The sequence below is a fragment of the Pygocentrus nattereri genome, chromosome 6 (genome assembly GCF_015220715.1).
Source record: "Pygocentrus nattereri isolate fPygNat1 chromosome 6, fPygNat1.pri, whole genome shotgun sequence".
NCBI classification, from domain to species: domain Eukaryota; kingdom Metazoa; phylum Chordata; class Actinopteri; order Characiformes; family Serrasalmidae; genus Pygocentrus; species Pygocentrus nattereri.
This window is the reverse complement of record NC_051216.1, coordinates 10134637-10153047: the sequence shown is the minus strand read 5'-3', so window position 1 is coordinate 10153047 and position 18411 is coordinate 10134637. Positions and strand designations below refer to the sequence as shown.

The following is an 18411-nucleotide window of genomic DNA, read 5'->3' as shown; positions in this document are numbered from 1 at the left end:
AGCTCTGTGGTCATTAATTGACCACTGATATAGGGCTGGAGCTGAGGTGACAAACCCAACAACTAAAATAGTCTCTTAAATCTCTGCATGACCTGTTCTTATCTCATTTTTAATTAACTGCTGCTGAGCCGAACTGGCCCTTATTCAAATTATGCCAACATTGAAACTGCAAAATATAGGCGGTACGTTGTCTACAGATAACTGATAAACCTCCTTTAATGTCCGCAGGAGGTAGTTTACTTTAACCTGTATTTGTTTGAACTAGACACCTGGCATCTTTTCTGCCACTGTACTGAAGCACACATTACGTTGTACATTGTAAAATAGGCTAAAAGGTTAGATTAGGTTAGATTCCCCGGCCAGGAGACCAGGGTCCTCTCTGTGTGGAGTTTGCATGTTCTCCCCGTGTCTGTGTGGGTTTCCTCCGGGTTCTCCGGTTTCCTCCCACAGTCCAAAGACATGCAGTCAGGCCAGTTGGACATGCTAAATTGCCCCTAGGTGTGAGTGACTGTCTGTGTCTGTCTGTCTGTCTGCCCTGCGATGGACTGGCGACCTGTCCACAGGTATCCTACCTTTCGCCCAATGACCGCTGGGATAGGCTCCAGCACCCCCCCGCGACCCTCAGGGAGAAGCGGCTTAGAAAATGGATGGATGGATGAATGAAAAGTTAAAATAAGTTTACAGGCAAGACAGGATTGTGATGCAGGTCTGACGTGGCCCACAGGCAATAGGATGGCGAAGATAGGGATGAAGGAAGAAAGGAATGAAGGATGGAAGTAAAGAAGGAATGAATAAATGAATGAAAGAAAGAAGGAAGGAAAGAAGGAATGAGTGAATGAATAAAGGAATGAAAGAAAGAAGGAAGGAAGGAAAGAAGGAATGAGTGAATGAATAAAGGAATGAAGGAAGTAAGAAAGGAAGGAATGAATAAATGAATGAAAGAAAGAAGGAAGGATGGAAGGAAGGAAAGAAGGAATGAGTGAATGAATAAAGGAATGAAGGAAGTAAGAAAGGAAGGAATGAATTAGTGAAGGAAGGAATGATTAAATGAAATAAGGAAAGAGGGAAGGAAGAAAGGAGAGAATAATTGGATGAAGGAAGGAAGGAATGATGGGAGGGATGAATGAAAGAAGGAAGGAATAAATGAAGGAAGAAAGGAATGAATGAAGGAAGAAAGGAATGAATGAATGAATGAATGAAGGAAAGAAGAAAGTATTGTGCAACTCAAGCAATTTCCTAGTGGTTGCTCAAGTGTTGCCAGGCAGTTACTATGGTATTTTAGGTGGTTGCTATGGTACCCCAGGTGGCTTCTAGGTTGTTGCTGTAGTATCCCAGGTGCTTTCTAGAGTGTTGCTAGTTTAATGGTCTTTGTCTCAATGCTTGACTTTATTGCAAATAACTGATAACAGAAGTGTTGTGCTTTGCTTTGCAGTGCACAGTCGCTAATAGGGACATAAAGAGACATCAGGGCTTTCTGTATAGAGTTAGTGGAAAATAACTGGTGATGCTGTTAATTAAGAAATTGAATCTTTCAGTGAGTTAAGGTTACAATTGTGTCAGTATCTATATGAGGTCCAACAAAGATTTCAGGTTTAGTTAAGATTTTCTGCTTTAGTAATCTGCAGCATTTCATGGTTTAAGGTACATTTTCACACCTTGGTAGATGTTTTGAAAAGGCAGATGTGTTTTTGCAGCTGATCTTTTCAGATTTATTCAGCGTGTAAATGGTGTTTTATGCATGTAAAGGTGGAAACACAAGCAATAAAAGACTTCCGAGAGTAACTTGTAATAATCAAAGACGTGAAGGTCACACAAATATTCATTTTCATGTCATTTTCAAAATGACTGAGGTTAAAAAGCTACCTTGTTCCTTTTTCTACCTGTTTGGTAGGTAATCACAGGCATAAGCTTCATATCTGCTATTTTTGAAACTGGAGGTCAAAGAAAAGTCGAATATGAATCATCTATTGAGAGGGTTTCCACTGACGCAATGATTCAGGTCTGTTCTTTTTAAATCCAGGCTGTTCTGTACCCTCATGTGTTCTTCATGTGTTTAATCATCTGATCTGCTCACATAAAGCCTGTTTGTTGAGAATGTTACTGCTGGCATTTTGCATTTTTCAGAGCCAAAAAAGTATAAAAATAACAGACCTTTAAAATGAAAAAGTCATGTTTTAAAAGTCAGAGTACAGATAAAAATGTGTGTTATGAAAATTTTTACAATATATGGAGCCCTGCTGGTCACATCCCGGATACATAATGAAATAATGTGTGGCCATGCCGTATTAACATGTGAGAACGGGATCCTAATGCATGGCAACGACTTAGTAAGGCATGGGAATGAGATCATTCCTTCTTAAGTTGTGGTCAAGGCTTAATTATCTCATTCTCACAAATTAGTAAGTCGTAGGCTCAAATTAGGGTCTCGTTCCCATGCCTTACTAAGTCATGTCGTTGACCTAATTATCTCATTTCCACACCTTACTAAGTCGTGGCCATGGCTTAATTATCTAATTCCCACACCTTACTAGTCGCAGACACAACTTAATTATCTCGTTCGCATGCCTTGCTAAATTGTGAGCTAGCATTAGGATTTAGTTCCCATGCCTTAGTAAGTAGTGGCCACGACCTAATTATCTTGTTCCCCCGTCTTATTAAGTCATGGCCATGGCTTAATTGACTCAATTATCTCTCAGTTGAAATAAAAATCAGTTTTCAAGAACAAAAACTAATTTTATGAAATCAGTCCCTTTTTTAAATCACTCACTCCACTCAGATCAACTCCACTTTATACTGGAAAGTTAAAGATACAGAAGTAAATCGCTGCTGTCGGAAGAAAACCTTGTTTTTCTATTTTTATCGTTTTCTTGACACAATTTGAAAAAGTCTGGTTCCATTGACTCACATTAAAATTAAATCATGTTTTTTCCTTCTCTTGTAACGTTACCATTTTGGAGATATGACGTTTCATTCCAACGACAGCAAAATTAAGCATCGTCGATTATGTAAATGAGTGATTATTCTGAATGAAAAATGAATACAGATATGTCAGTCTATGAAAGTGTATTTGCTGTGAGTGACCTCTGCTGCGGGTGTCCTCAGTGCATGTGTGAAGGCCGTGTTACTGCGGAGAGGGGAGTGTAGAGGTGGCTTGTCCGTGAGTTGTAGCTTGTCCTGCAGCGTTGATAAGGTTGTGGTAACAGTGCTGTTATTGATATCCAGCCTAACTCTGTGTGTCCCCTCATCCCCTCACAGAAACAACCCCTCCCCCACCCCCCGCCTATATTACAACTATAAATCCACACGGCCTCATTGTTATGGTCATTGTGTGGGCAGTGAGGGATGGTTATTATCCCTGGCCTGGTTGCTGGTGTTTTATGTGTCTTCATTGCTTCTCTCTCTCTCTCTCTCTCTCCCTCTCTCTCTCTCTCTCTCTCTCTCTCTCCTTCCCTCTCTCCTTCTCTCTCTCTCTGTCTCTCCCTTTCTCTCTCTATCTCTCTCCTTCTCTCTCTCTCTCTCTCTCTCTCTCTCTCTCTCTCTCCTTCTCTCTCAGGGTCCTGATCACTGTGTGAAGTGTCTGCACTTTAAGGATGGTCCCAACTGTGTGGAGAAATGTCCTGATGGTCTTCAGGGAGCCAACAGCTTCATCTTCAAATATGCAGAGGCCAATAACGAGTGCCACCCCTGCCATATCAACTGCACACAGGGGTACGTATGTGTGTGTCTGTTTCGGACCCCTGCCTGGCCTTCTGTACTATACCGACATCATCATTAGCGTTCAGTTTCCCTTTTCTTCAGTGTGTCGTCTCTCTATTCTAATCTCTGATGAGCATTTCGTGCTGTACTGTAGATTCACTGTCCACTACAACAAACTAGACTACTTTATTTGAGTTTATTGTTGAAGCTCTTATTGTACTTCTAGGTGTTTAACCCCTTAAAATTCCAGGCTCATTACATACGAAGGCTTATTACTCAGTAACTACAGGGACTTCAGTGCAAACTGGCTGAGCTATTCTTAGGTTATAGAAGGGTGTAATAAAGCTTTGGACCTGCTGCTGAGCCCTGGTGATTTAAACGGTTTTAGAAAGCTGTGTTATGGTTGTCGAAGTGAGGCTCTTTTCTTTCTTTTCCATTACCTTTTCACAGTGAACACATCACACTTTAAATGCCTTTAAAAACCAGTTCAATTTCCTCAATTCAAACCAGACATTTTATATTCGAGTTCTACACACAGTGTGTATTTCTTTCTTTCTTTCTTTCTTTCTTTCTTTCTTTCTTTCTTTCTTTCTTTCTCATTCTTGCTTACTGTATTCATTACATCTTCTCTTCTTTTCTGCTCTTCTTCTCTTCTCTTCATTTTTATTGTTTTGACTAAATTTTCAGGTTTTCCTCAAAGCTTCAGGGTTTCCTCCTTTTTCATCCTTTCTTTCTTGTTCATTACTCTATCCTTTCCTTTTCTTTCCTCCTTTTTCTTTCTTTGCTTCTCTGTCACATTACCCTTTACCTCTTCTCTCTCTCTCTCTCTCTCTCTCTCTCTGTCCCTCTTGTGCTGTCTGTCTCTCTCTCTCTTTTTATTCTTTCTTCCTCCTCTCTCTGCCCCCTTCTTCCTCTTTCTTTCTCCTCGCTATCTCTTTCTTACTGAATAGCCAGTTAACATGGCTTACTTTAGCTTTTAGCTTGTCATCATCAATTATCTGACTCATTTCTGACGTTCGAGTAGTCAGTTCTCTCCGCTGTGATAATGATTTGGAGACCACAGTTTAATGACTGCAAGAAAATATTTGGTTTCCTAGCAATGATGTTGGCAATCTGGCTTCTGTCAGCATTTACCAGCTAAAAATTAAAAATGTTAATCCAGGCCAACCACAAAATTCCTCCTCAACGCATTTGTGAAAGCATTTTCTGAAATTCCTCCCACTTTCAAGATACATCATCAGAAAGGAATTTTCCTAGTCTTTAAACCAGAAAGTCTCACTCTAGAGACTATTTCTGTAGAATTGTACAATATGTACAACAGATGTAGCCATGAAACAGAGTTTAATAAGATGGACATAGACTGGTGATTGCTCAGTAAAGTGAAATTACCTATAGGCCTGTTGAATATACTTGAATATGCTTAAGTTTCTGGTTTGTAGGGCACACAACAGGATGAGCTCTTCACAGTGCTAACAGATGAAGCTCAGTTCAGCCCTGGATGAACTCTAAGTTAATGCACTCTGAGTTTACTAACAGATGGGCCGATCTAGAACAATCTCTGAGTTTACTAACAGAAGCAACAACATAGTCGGTCCAGGAGAACTGAGCGAGAAACCATATGTTACCCTGTTAGAGTGAATTACATTTGGCAAAAGGGAAAAAGCTGCTTCACTGGTGGTTTTAGGAGCCACTGAGCAGCATTTCTGACAGAGTGAAACAGGACCAAACTGCAGTCTCCACCCTCACATTTCTGCAAACACTATAGAAATTTAACTTGAATATACTTAAAGTAGTCCATGTACAGCTTGTTTAGCCATATAGATTTACTGTCCTCTGAAAAGAACTCAACACACAACCGTTAATGTCTAAATTGCTGGCAACACAAGCGAGTCCACCTCACACTGAACGAGTCCAAATTGTGCCCAACTGTGTCGTTGTCCCTCCCTGGTGTCATGTGACTCGTTAGAGTTACAAGGTTCCAGGTGTGAATGGGGAGCAGGGCTGTTAAATTTGATGTTTTTTGGTACAATTCACTCATACTGGGCACTGGATATTCAACATGACAGCTCAGTGCAAAGAACTCTCTGAGGATGTGAGAAATAGAATTGTTGCTCTCCACAAAGACAGCCTAGGCTATAAGAGTGCAAACACCCTGAAACTGAGCACGGTGGCCAAGGCCATACAGCGGTTTTCCAGGACAGGTTCCACTCAGAACAGGCCTTGTGAGGGTCGACTATAGAGGTTCAGAGTCATATCCAGAGGTTGGCTTCCAAAAATAGACACATGAGTGCTGCCAGCATCGCTGCAGAGGTTGAAGAAGTGTGAAGTCAGCCTGTCAGTGCTCAGACCATATGCCGTAACGCATCAACTCTGTCTGCATGGCCATCGTCCCGGATGGAAGCCTCTTCTGAAGTTGACACACAAGAAAGCTCACAGTTTGCTGAAGACAAGCAGTCCAAGAACATGGATAACTGGAACCATGTCCTGTGGTCTGACGAGACCAAGATAAACTTGTTTGGCTCAGATGGTGTCCAGCATGTGTGGCGGCACCCTGGTGAGAAGTACCAAGACAACTGTCTCTTGCCTACAGTCAGGCATGATGGTGGTAGCATAATGGTCTGGAGTTGCATGAGTGCATGAGTTTTCATACTCACTGTACTTTTTGGAATTATTTTGAATTGTAAAAATTGAATGAAATATTTATAAAATTTGAAATTGCATGATGCATCAAAATCCTTTCTAAAAACCATAAATGTGGTGAAATTTGAGACTTTATAATATAATCATTTTCCAAAGACCTGTAGTTCAGTATAATCGAACCATTATAAAATGTGGCAATGAATTCTGAATTGATTTGTAAAGAACTATAATCAAATCAAGAGGAAGCGTGGTGAAATTTGAGATTTCATGACACATTGACTGAAAATTTTATCAATGAAAATAATAAATATGCTCAATGGACAAGAAATGAGTCACCTGTGACTACAACATACCTGTTAATGTGTAATACCTCCATGAGCACAAAAAACAGCTGCGATTCGATTTTGCTTGGACTGGACAAGTTTCTGGATGTAGGTGGCATCAGTGTTCAGCCACATTTGCATCAAAGAATTATGCAGTTTGGCCATATTTTGTGGATGCCATGGATTTTTACTCGTTGTTCCAGGTAGTTCCACACATAGTAAAGAGGATTCAAATCTGAGGATTTTGTGGGCCAGTCCAGGTGTGTGGATCCACCTAAATGTTCATCATGCCAGTCACATATGCAGCCCTGTGAACACAAGAAACGTCATCTTGGAATATAAACATGTTTTGTTCCTTGGTAAGATGATGAGCAAAAGGCAAAGCCTGGTTGTCTAGCAGCTCAATGTCAGCACTATTGTTCAAAGATACTGTCACCTCAACCAAACGACCCACTTCCACATAATTAAAACACCCCCTGAACATCACAGAGCTCCTTTAGGTTGAACTACACCTTGCACACAATCCACATTGAAGACTTCCTGATGTCAATAATGAGCATGGCACTGAGCATCAGTCACACACAGGAAGAAACAAGATTCATCTGGCCAGATAACGTTTCCAGTCATGAACAGTCCAGTTTTTTTCTCTCTCTTTGCCCACAAAGTGAGCAGAAGTGAGCAAAGGCCTCTTGAATGCTTCATGTGTTCATGGTATGCAGTTCCCTGCAGAATGTTCTTTCAGAAATTGGTTGTGAAGAACCTGCATTGACTTCTAGAAGCAGTTCTTCTCTGAAAGTGATGCGATTTTTATTCACAAGCTGTGAAACATGCTGGCAGTCCCTGTCCATCAGTTTCATCTTTCGGCCACAATTCTCTATCCCCAAACTGTGTTTTTTGCCACTGCTGGTCGACCCTTATAACCGTACGCTTCGATACACCTGCTAATGCAGCTACTTCCTTCACACTGTGGCCTTTGACATGGCCACATACAATCACTGTTTTTTGCCAATCATTAATATCTGCTTTGCAACCTATTTTCCACACACTGAATGAGCAGTGTACCACCTTTTCTCAATCTATGAATCCTGTTGTACACTCAGCAGGTATTTATAGCCCGATCATACTTATGCAAGTTACTACCACTTTAAACAGCACTTTTGTCCGGGAAGCTTATAAATGGAGTTGTGATGAAATCTGAGACTTCATCTTGTGTTGAGTTGTTTCCTTAAGAATCTGAATTGAATCAAATCAAATTAAATTGTATTGTAATTTAAGTTTTCACAATGCTCCGAATAGATTCCTAAAGAATTATGATTTAATCAACTCGTCTGAGGTCAGTGATTTGTACCTCCAGCCTCTTCTCCCAAACTCTCTGGTTCTCAAACATCAAAGTTCCTCCAGCGGCCGGCGCTCCACACATGCCCTTCATCTGTGCGGCTCCAGCGGGGTGTCGGCTGACGGGCCAGAACGCTGTATCAGTTTGACGAGTGGCCCGAGGCCTTTGATCTGGAGTAGAGGAGAAGAGAAAGGCTGGAAGTGTGGGAGAAAGACGGAGAGATGATTAAAAGAACGAGGCTTAATGCATCATCAAAAGATCCGCAGTGTCTCCTTCACCAGCTCACTGGAGCGCTGAGACATGTGGACGTGTGTGGAGGGGAAACGCCGCGTTCCTATGGGCCTGAGAATGGACTGACTGTGAAAGTGTACAGGACAGATGGGGGGATAGAGGGTGTTATCACATGGACGAGGGGAATAGGTGGAAGTAAACAAAATGTTTTTACTACAGTTTTCCTCAAAGCTTCTGGTTCTCCTCATTTTTCCTTTCTTTCTTTTTCTTCCTTTCTTTCTTTCTTTCTTTCTTTCTTTCTTTCTTTCTTTTTCTCATCCCTTATTCTATCCCTTTCTTTTTCTCACTTACCTTTCTTTTTCTCATTTTCTTTCTTTCTTTCTCATTTCTTACTCTGTCCCCTTCTTCTTCTCACTTCCTTTTTCTGTCTCTTCTTTCTTTCCTCCTCTCTCACCTTACTTTTTAACTAATTCTCTCCCTCTTCCTCTTTCCCTCTCCCTTTCTCTCTCTTTCTTTTTCTTTCTTTCTTTGCTGCTCTTTACTCTTTCTCTCACTTCCTTTTTTCTTTCTTTTCTTTCTTTCTTTCTTTCTTTCTTCCTTTCTTGATTTTCTGAGTGAAAATAAGAGAACACACTTTAAATTTGATACTGTTAAAATACATTTTAATACACAATCACTGTTTATTTGCTATGCTAAACATGTTAAATTCAGTATATAATCAGTAATGGTGTATTAAAATTTGCTGAAATGTGTTCTCTGAAGACGACATGTCCACTTATTTACACTCAGACAACCAACAAAGCATTAACATTACATGACATTTCAACAGGGTGCTCAGACTTTTGCATATGACTCTATATTAATACTGATGAACAGGTTGGTTCTGTGATTCTAGAACCAGGTGAACAACTTGACCAGGTATTTATTTGTTTCTTCATTGTTTATTTGTTTTTGTATGTTTCAGATGTACAGGCCCCAGACTTCAGGACTGTATCGGCATGATTGACAGGTAACAACACAAACCCTTTACTTCTTCATATATGTATGTATTTGGAGAAAGAGAGAGAGATGGTGAAAGAGACACAGAGAAATAGACAGAGAGAGAGATGAGAGCGAGAGTCAGAGAGATGGAGGATAAGAGAAAAGAGAATGACTGATTAGCTAAGTTTTTGGAAAGAGTGAGCAAATGAGAGTGAAGAGGAAAGAGAAAGGAGAAAAAAGACGAGCGAGACTAAGAGGAAGGAGACTTAAGAAGAGAAAAGAGGGATATGGTTGGACAAAGAGAGAAAGAGAGAGAGAGGGAGAGGAAGAAAGGAATTTTTGAGTTTTAACCAAATTTTATTCACACCATTGGGTCAAAGGTAAAAGAAAGCCACTTTAAAAAAATGAAGACAACAAAAGTAAACGTCCAGTTTTTTTCTTTCTGATAAAATAAATTGCCAGCTTGGATTGACCCAAAATAAAATTAATCAAATCACACTTTTTCTGCTTCTTCTGGTAGTTTGTAAAACCCAAAATGAAGACTTCTGTGGTAAAAAATTCACTAAAACAAGTAAAAGTGAGGTTAAAATCTCAAACAATGCTTTCAATGATATGTGTTGCATTGTTTTTAAACCAATGAAAAAGTTTCCCTTTTAAAACAAAAAGGGCACTCGGAGGTCACTGCAGGGTTTAAAATGGACACAAAGGCATTAACAGCAACTATACCATGCAAAACTCTCCACTGTAAATATCCCGCTGACTCGTCAGTGGTTCTTTGTAAAGTGCTCTCCATGCTGGTTTGACCTCACTGCCAAGGCCCTCCAGGGATAGCCTGGAGAAGCACCTTCACACACTTCTTATATAAGGCCTTGGCATGAAAACAGACAATCCGCATGTCTTTCAGCCCATCCAGCACTATAAGAGGGCCCTGTGTGCCTAAAATGGTCAAATTGGTGCTGGCCCAGAGACACGGAAAGGGATCCCCTCTTCGCCGTCCCACCAGTCCCCGGCATCCATCCCTTCGACAGAATCCGGTCTTCATCAGTCAATACCTCTTGAAACCTGTGGAGCAACTGCACAGTGACCCTTACCGCCCTCATGCGCAATCTTTGGGCCACCGCCTCCACGTCATTCAGAGCCACACCTAATGCTCCTGGTGCTCGCCTCCTTTAATCTCACGGACAGCGCTCGGGATCTATTCTCCCTGACAAACAGCCGAGCCCCATAAGCCATGAGCTCCCGTAGAAGCCACTAGAGCGAGTCACTGGGGGTCTGCTTCTCCACTATATCTGCCATGCTCTAAAAACACTTGTATAAAAAGAAGAAAGGAGAGAAAGAAAGAGAGGAGGAGCAAGGGTAAGAGAGAAAGGAGCATAAGGAGAAAAAAAGGAAGAGAAGCATAAGGAGAATAAAGAGTGAGAGGTAGGGAGAGAAGAGAGAAGAGAGAATGAGCAAGTGAGAGAGAAAGAAAGAGAGAGTGACAGATGGAGGATAAGAGAAAAGGAATGACTGGCATTAGCTATAATGTGGGAAGGAGTGAGAAAGTGAGAGAAAGTGTAAGAGTGAAAGGGGAGAGAAAGAAAAGAAGGATATAGAGGAGAAAGAGGTAGCGAGAGAGAAGATTGGTTAGAGAGGGAGAGTTATACAGTGACTAGGCCACACTTGTGATTAATGTCTTGCCGTGAGGGCACAGTGTAGGGGTGTGTGTGTGTGTGTGTGTTTGAGATAAATTGATAGCACTTTCTTTTGTTCTCGCGGGGGAAAAGAACAAAACGCTACTAACTGCTGTGAGCAAATGGATTTGCTGTTCCAAATACTCGGTGGTATTACTCTGTAGGTACGGGGCTGAAATGAGCAGTGAAGCAAACATACTTATGGAAAGCTAGACTGCCGGAAAGACTCAGATATATGTGTAAATGATACTGCTGCTGTATCAGGTGGCATATCTCCACCTACAGTGCTGTGAAAAAGTCAGAGACCACCTTTCATTTGTTTAATTTCCACTCAAAACTGACATTTAGCATGATTTATTCATTTGTCAGTATCAGGAAAAAAGCAGGGAGCATATGCACATATATATAAACATACTATCATTTTTTATTATTACAGCTTCCACTAACTTTCTGTTTTCCTAAGAAAAACACCTCCAAAGTCCAGTCTTAGAAGTTGATTTAGTCATTTCTGGAGTTTATAGATGTTGGGGTCTGGACTCTGGTTTGGTCCACATTGTCCAGCTTCTTTGTTTGGTGTGTCCATCTCCTTTTCTCAGTGAGGTTCCTCTTGAACAGCTACACATCCTTTCAGACCCACAGCGCTGAGTGGTCTTCTCACAGTGGAAGGATAGACAGAAACACCTGTGGATGTTTTCAGATCTGAAACAGCTGGATGTTCTCCTCTCTCAATGATGGAAGCTTTAAATGCTGTTTATCTGATGGGGACAGTTTTGGTGTCTACCACGTCTTGCATGGTTATTAGTTGTTCCACTTTCTCTGTAGATTTTAATCATTTACTGATCTCCAGTTCTGGAAACTCCTGTTTTTTTCGTGTGACTTTCTTCTTCTTTATCCAAGTGAATTATCTCATATCTAATCTCTTCAAACATCCTGAAAAGTGAGTAACTTGTACTTAATGGGAGTTTTGACTAGAAAGTAAAGAAATTATGGGTGGTCTCTGACTTTTTTCACAGCTCTTTATATCTGCTACTGTTTTGGACAGTTCAGTTTGTCATGTTTGGAGCAAAAAGTGGTATGTATATTACAGGATCTTCACAACAGTGAAGCGTGGTGGTGGGAGTATCATTATATGCTGCAGCTTCTCTGCTTATGGTACTCGGGGCTTACATGTCACTGGAGGAAACATGAATGTATCCATGAGCCAGGACATATTTGAGGAGCAGTTATTTGGCCCAGAAAGGGGCGAAGATGGACTTTTCAATAAGACAGTGACCCCAAACATACAGCCCAAATCATTTAAGTGGATTTTTCAACAGGAATGTACTTCCCTTTGCAAACTTTATAGAGCTAATTGGCTAACTGTGCAAACTATATAATGCAAACTAGAGATGCATCAAAACAACTTTTTTCTTCTGATACCAATACCGATACCTTAACCTTAAGTCAATACTGAGTACTAATACTGATACTAACTGTAACTCTAACCTAACTCACATATAAGTCCTGTTTATGTATAGAGTTACATTTTTAAAGTATTTTATTTTGGTAAAATTGATGTTCTGTGTGACAAATAAAACACATACAGCTTGATTGTTACTTGTTTACTTGCTGTTACTTGTTGGATTATATTTATTAGACACTTATGTTTTGTTTATTTACTGTGTGTATTTGGGATTTACTTTTATATGACTAGTAATGAGAAGCATGTACAGCAACATAAGTAAATGTAAAATATATTTATTGTGTAGAAGTTAAAAACAGAGCTGAACAGTCTGCAGATAAACCTGTAGTGTTTATACATCAGCACACAGCAGCTTCTCTGGCTCAATGTTGTTTCAGAGTCAAATTTCTCCAGTCATTCGTCTCAAACAAGCATCTTGCTCTTTCGTGCTGTATGTCTTTCAAACTGTACTGTCCACTCTGCAGTCCAGACAGGCTAAATGTGGAACCTAAGCTGTAAAATCAGTCCAGAATTCATCAAGCTTATGTCAGTGTAGCGCCACCTATTCTCTTGTGTAGTAGTGTGGTCTTCAGCAGAGTTATTGGAGTGGAAGATGTGGTTACTGCCCTGTTGTGGCTCCACAGCAGGATTAGATGTTTAGGTAAAAATAAAAGAATCCTCCTTTGCAGTAAAATAAAGCTCTGCTGATGATCTTAAATGCTGGAATTAATGTGGCCTATAACTGCTAATTCATCCTTTAACCCTGAAACACAGAAAACAATCTCACCTAGCTTGTAGCTAACAGAAAGGCAAAAAAAAAGATTTAAGATGGACATCGATAGTTTGGAGACAAACAGACTTATTTGCATTCAGAATCACTCCAGCTGGTTTCCTGATACGTTTAGTCTGCAATGAGAAATTGTCATAGATCATTCCTAATTTTTTCTCTCTCTCTCTCTCTCTCTCTCTCTCTCTCTCTCTCTCTCTCTCTCTCTCTTTCTCTCTCTCTCTCTCTCTTTCTCTCTCTCTCTTTCTCTCTCTCTCTTTCTCTATCCTTCTGTCTCTCCCTCTCTTTCTCTATCTCTCTCTCTCTGTCTCTCTCTCTCTCCTTCTCTCTCCTCTCTCTCTCTCTTTCTCTATCCTTCTGTCTCTGTCTCTCCCTCTCTCTCTCTCTATCTCTCTCTCTGTCTCTCTCTCTCTCCTTCTCTCTCCTTCTCTCTCTCTCTCTCTCTCTCTCTCTCTCTCTGTCTCCCAGGACTCCTTTGATTGCAGCGGGTGTTATTGGAGGGTTATTTGTTGTGGTGATCGTAGTGCTGGGCGTGGCCGTATCAGTGAGACGGAAAAGCATCAAAAAGAAAAGAGCACTCAGACGCTTCCTAGAGACAGAGGTAAGACAGTCTCTCCTTCTCTCTCTCTCTATCTCTCTCCTTCTCTCTCTCTCTCTCTCTCTCTGTCTCTCTCTCTCTCCTTCTCTCTCTCTCTCTCTCTGTCTCTCTCTCTCCTTCTCTCCCCTTCTCTCTCTCTCTCTCTCTCTCTCTCACCCCCCCCTCCTCTCTCTCTCTCTCCTTCTCCTTTCAGTAAGTCCTTGCAGGAACATATTTAGTCAGATAAGCACCAAATCATCACTAAAAGCACATTGAATTCTAAATTACAATTATAATCATTTACAATCATCGGTTTTTGAAAGATCATAAACAAGAACTTCTCTCTCTCCCAGGGACTCCGCTGTGGCCCTCCCTCTCTCTCTCTTTCTTTCTCTCTCTCTCTCTCTCTCTCTCTCTCTCTCTCTTTCTTTCTTTCTCTATCTCTCTCTCTCTCTCTCTCTCTTTCTTTCTCTCTCTCTCTCCGTCTGTTGGTTCCACTGTGGTAGCCCTTCCTAATCACTTCCTGCTTAGCCACCGATCCCACTGCTCATTACAGCCCCTAAACCAGCAAAGGCTTCATTAGAGCCAGTCCAGAGATCAGAGAGCCACAGAGAACTGCAACAACATGAAAACTCTCTCTCTCTCTCTCCCTCTCTCTCTCTCTCTCTCTCTCTCTCTCTCTCTGCTCTCTGCTCTCTCTCTCTCGCTCGCTTGCTCGATCTCTCTCTCTCTCGCTCTCTCTCTCGCTCTCTCTCTCCCGCTCACTCTCTCTCTCTCACACACTCTTTCTCTCTGCCACTCTTTGCTCTGTCATGTCGGGTCTGAAGTGCTGAGAGAGCCAGAAGTGTCAGCACCCTCAGGCTACAAGAGATGGAGAGATAGAGCTGGACAGAATTAGAGAGAGAGAGAGGGAGAGAGTCTATAAGTGGGAGAGAGAGAGAGAGAGAGAGAGAGGGAGAGAGTGTGTAAGTGAGAGAGAGAAAGTGTGAGAGAGAGAGAGAGAAAGAGAGAGGGAGGGAGGGAGAGGAAAGCTGGTGCTGTAACTTTACTGTCCAGCCCTGAGTGTGTTCTCATCTGTGTAAAGAGAGGATGTGATGTGAGGGCTCTGCAGCTGAAACCTCTCTCTTTCTCAGGCACTCTGGCCACGCTGTGGCCCTCTCTCTCTCTCTCTCTCTCTCTCTCTCTCTCTCTCTCTCTCTCTCTCTCTGTCTCTCTCTCTCTCACACTCTCTCTCCCTCTGTCACTTGCTCTTTCTCTCTCTCTTTTTCTCTTTCTCTGCTACAACAACTCTGATAATGCAGTGTAATACAGTAATAATAAGGGAACTAAAAACATATTGAACATAAAGAAATATGTGTATATAATGCTCAGCTTTGAATGATGTGAGAAAAATATACTGTTTGTATAAACATACAGTAAAGGAACAGATAAAGGAAGAATCAAAGATAATAAATCAAATATATATATATATATATTTATATATGTGTGTGTGTGTGTGTGTGTGTGTGTGTGTATATATATATATATAAGGCAAATGGAAAGAAAGTAAGAAAGAAAAATAAGGAAAAGAGGAAAAATGAAGGAAAGAAGCCAATAAACTAATTAAAGAATTAAGGAAGAACTAGAGAAAAATAGAAAGAAAGAAAGAAAAATAAACATGAGGTTATAAAACCATAAAAGGCTGAAATATACACTTTAAGCTCAGCGAATCAGCTTGCAGCATGTTATGACATCATCAGCTGTGTCAGACTGTGAGAAGATGCTTGTGGGAAAGTAATTTAAGTCTGCAGTCTTTTAAAACGCTGTAACTTATCAAAATGAAAAAGAGGTTTCACACATTTCACTCAAATTATCTACAAAACAGCGTTTGAGTGGCATCTGTTAGCTGGGCAAGTGATCTGAGCTATAATAAGTGCTTTAGAAAAAGAAATCACTGTAAGTCTGAACTATGGCATAACTTTTAACACAAATAGAAAACAGTGACCCGTGTTTTGGGTTGTTTACCACCCTGAAAATGTCCAAAACGGTTTCCTTATTTCCGTAACAGAACCAACCTAGAAATGCCCACCAGTGGTGAGCAGGGGGTCTGGTGCAGTTGTACCATTGGCCATCCCCTAGTCCTTCATCAGTGGTCAGTCTCTCATCTGGCTGTTTGTGGGTGGCGGACTGCTGTGTAAAATTGTACTGTGTTAGGACTTTTGGCCATATGAGCCAGTATGTGTCTCTTACACCTTCCTGCACTGCAGTACACTGTGAAGACCTGTAGATTAGAGGTGGGTGACTGTAACAGTGAGGACCTCAGTGTGTGGCTCTCAGTTGCAACAGTATTAGCACTAAGCCTGTCCTGCTCTCCTGCACTGTATCACAGCCTGGCAGTGAGAGGAGCAATAATCACCACACATTCACTCCCCTGTCAGGACTCCTCCAGCCCTGCCTGTCTCACAGCCTTAAGGGGATTCCCCAGAACTGCAGTCCAGAAACAACACTAACAAAGCACAGCACTCTGTTCAACACATGCGCACACACACACACACACACACACACACACACATACACACACCCATCCAGACGTGGGAATATGTCCAGATCATAAACACGCACACGTATACACACACACACACACACACACACACACACCCATCCAGAAATGGGAGTATGTCCAGATCATAAATACGCACACGTATATACACACACACACACACGCACACACACAAGCACATTCAGAAATCATTGCAGTTGAATCCCCAAATTCATATTCATGCATTTTCACAATCTTGCTATTAATACCCCTCTCTCCATCTCTCTCTCATGCCAAGCTTGTAGGGCACGCTTGTGTGTGGGAGTGCAGGTCATAAGTCACAGTTTTGTGTATGGATCCTGAGCTGCTGCACCTGTGGGTTCTGACCCCTTCTCCTCGTGGATGGGTGCTGCAGCTGCTTGGCCGCAGCCCGGGTGATGATGTGCGCTACTCTATGTGGAAAGCAACAGAGAAATGAATGCAAACTGCAGTGTGCAGATTCAAAGAAAACCCATTAACATGTACATAATGCATCAATACATAAACACTGCATAGGGTCTCTGTCTGAGGTCACTGATGGCATCTCTAGACGTCTGAAAGAGCTCAGAATATTCAGAGAAGTGTTTTTCAATAGGACCAAGCTGAACGTTGCATCTGTAAAAGATTTCAATGAACTGCTTTTATTCAGAGTAGCTTTAAAAACAAAATTCAGGGCAAATGTCAGTTTTCAGGCAGTTTATTTAAAAGACTGCTTTACGTGCAGGGATGTAGGGGAGGATAAATGCATATAAATGGTGTGTATCTACCTTTGTAAATTTGGAATGGCATTCACGCACATCCATTCCTGGACCGGGGCCTTGTCGTGGTGGAAGGGCTTGTGTGTTCTAAGGATCTTCAGAGCTAAGTCGTCAGGAGCAATATGCTCCTGGTAGGGTCTCCCAGGGCGAACAGGTCTGGAGTGAAGACCCAGACTAACTCGATCCAAAAACTCCACGCAGAAAGGACACAAACAATCATGTATCCTGCCCGGGAGAGGGTCACCTTGACCTACCCCTGGAGAAAGGCCTGGGGGTATCGTTCCTTGGTGAGTGTCTGGTGGCCGGGCAGCCCACGTAACCCAGGCGGGCTCAGCCCGAAGAGGCAACATTGGGAGACCATGTGGGCCCACCACCCGCAAGGTCCAACACGGGGGAGTGGTGCAGTGCTGTATAGACCGTGGGAGATTGCAGGGAGGCCATTGGTGGCCTAGGCCCCTGCGGCGGAAACCGGCTCTTGGTGCGTGGAATGTAACCTCACTTGAGGGGAAGGAGCCGGAGCTTGTGCAGGAGGTTGAGAGGAACCAACTAAATATAGTTGGGCTCACCCCCACCCACAGTGTCAGCTCTGGAACCAAACTTCTAGATAGGTGTTGGTCCCTCTCCTACTCAGGGGTTGCACAGGATGAGAGGCGCTGGGTGGGTGTGGAGATACTCATGAGACCCTGGCTAGTGGCCGTGCAGTTGGAGTTTGTCCCAGTGGATGAGAGGGTCGCCTCAACGTGAATTAAAATTGCAGAGAGGAAAACTCTGACTGTTGTCTGTGCTTATGCAGCAAACAACAGGTCAGAGTATTCAGCCTTCTTGGAGCGAGTGGGCGGGGTTCTGGAAAGGGTCCTGCCTACAGACTCCATAGTCTCACTAGGAGACTTCACTGCTCACGTTGGCAATGACTGGGAGACCTGGAGAGGCATGATTGGGAAGAACAGCCTGCCCGATTTAAACCCAAATGGTGAATTGTTATTGGACTTCTGTACCAGGCATGGTCCATAATGAACACCAAGTTCGAAAGGATTTTCATAAGTTTACATGGTACCAGAGCTCCTTTATTGTTATTTCATCTGACTTGGGACCATATATTCTGGACACTCGGGTAAAGAGAGGTGCTGAGCTGTCAACTGATCACCTTCTGGTGGTGAGTTGGATCAGATGGCAGGGAAGACTGATGGTCAGACCCTGTAGGCCCAAGCGAATACTGGACTGGGTGGCCCGAAGGACTCCCAACTCAGCAGATAGGTACCGACAGGCAAAAAAGGTGGCAGCCACAACGCAACGGTGGCAGGAGCAACATCCAGGGCATGGGAGGAGTTTGGTGAGGCCATGGAAAAAGACTTTTGTTCAGCCTTAAGGAGATTCTGGGCAACTGTCCGGCAACTCAGGAGTGATCGGGGTG

At 42.3% G+C, this 18411-nt stretch overlaps 1 protein-coding gene across 4 annotated transcripts in view; it reads left to right on the top strand.

Annotated features, from left to right (window-relative positions):
- The window catches only part of LOC108433052 (receptor tyrosine-protein kinase erbB-4), a 629333-nt gene that overhangs the window by 502641 nt on the left and 108281 nt on the right, over positions 1 to 18411 (top strand). For all 4 annotated transcript variants that reach the window (XM_017707323.2, XM_037539223.1, XM_037539222.1 and 1 more), the window contains 3 exons: positions 3554 to 3708; positions 9191 to 9235; positions 13577 to 13709. In XM_017707323.2, coding sequence (XP_017562812.1) covers positions 3554 to 3708; positions 9191 to 9235; positions 13577 to 13709 — 333 coding nt within the window. The remainder of the gene's footprint in view (positions 1 to 3553; positions 3709 to 9190; positions 9236 to 13576; positions 13710 to 18411) is intronic.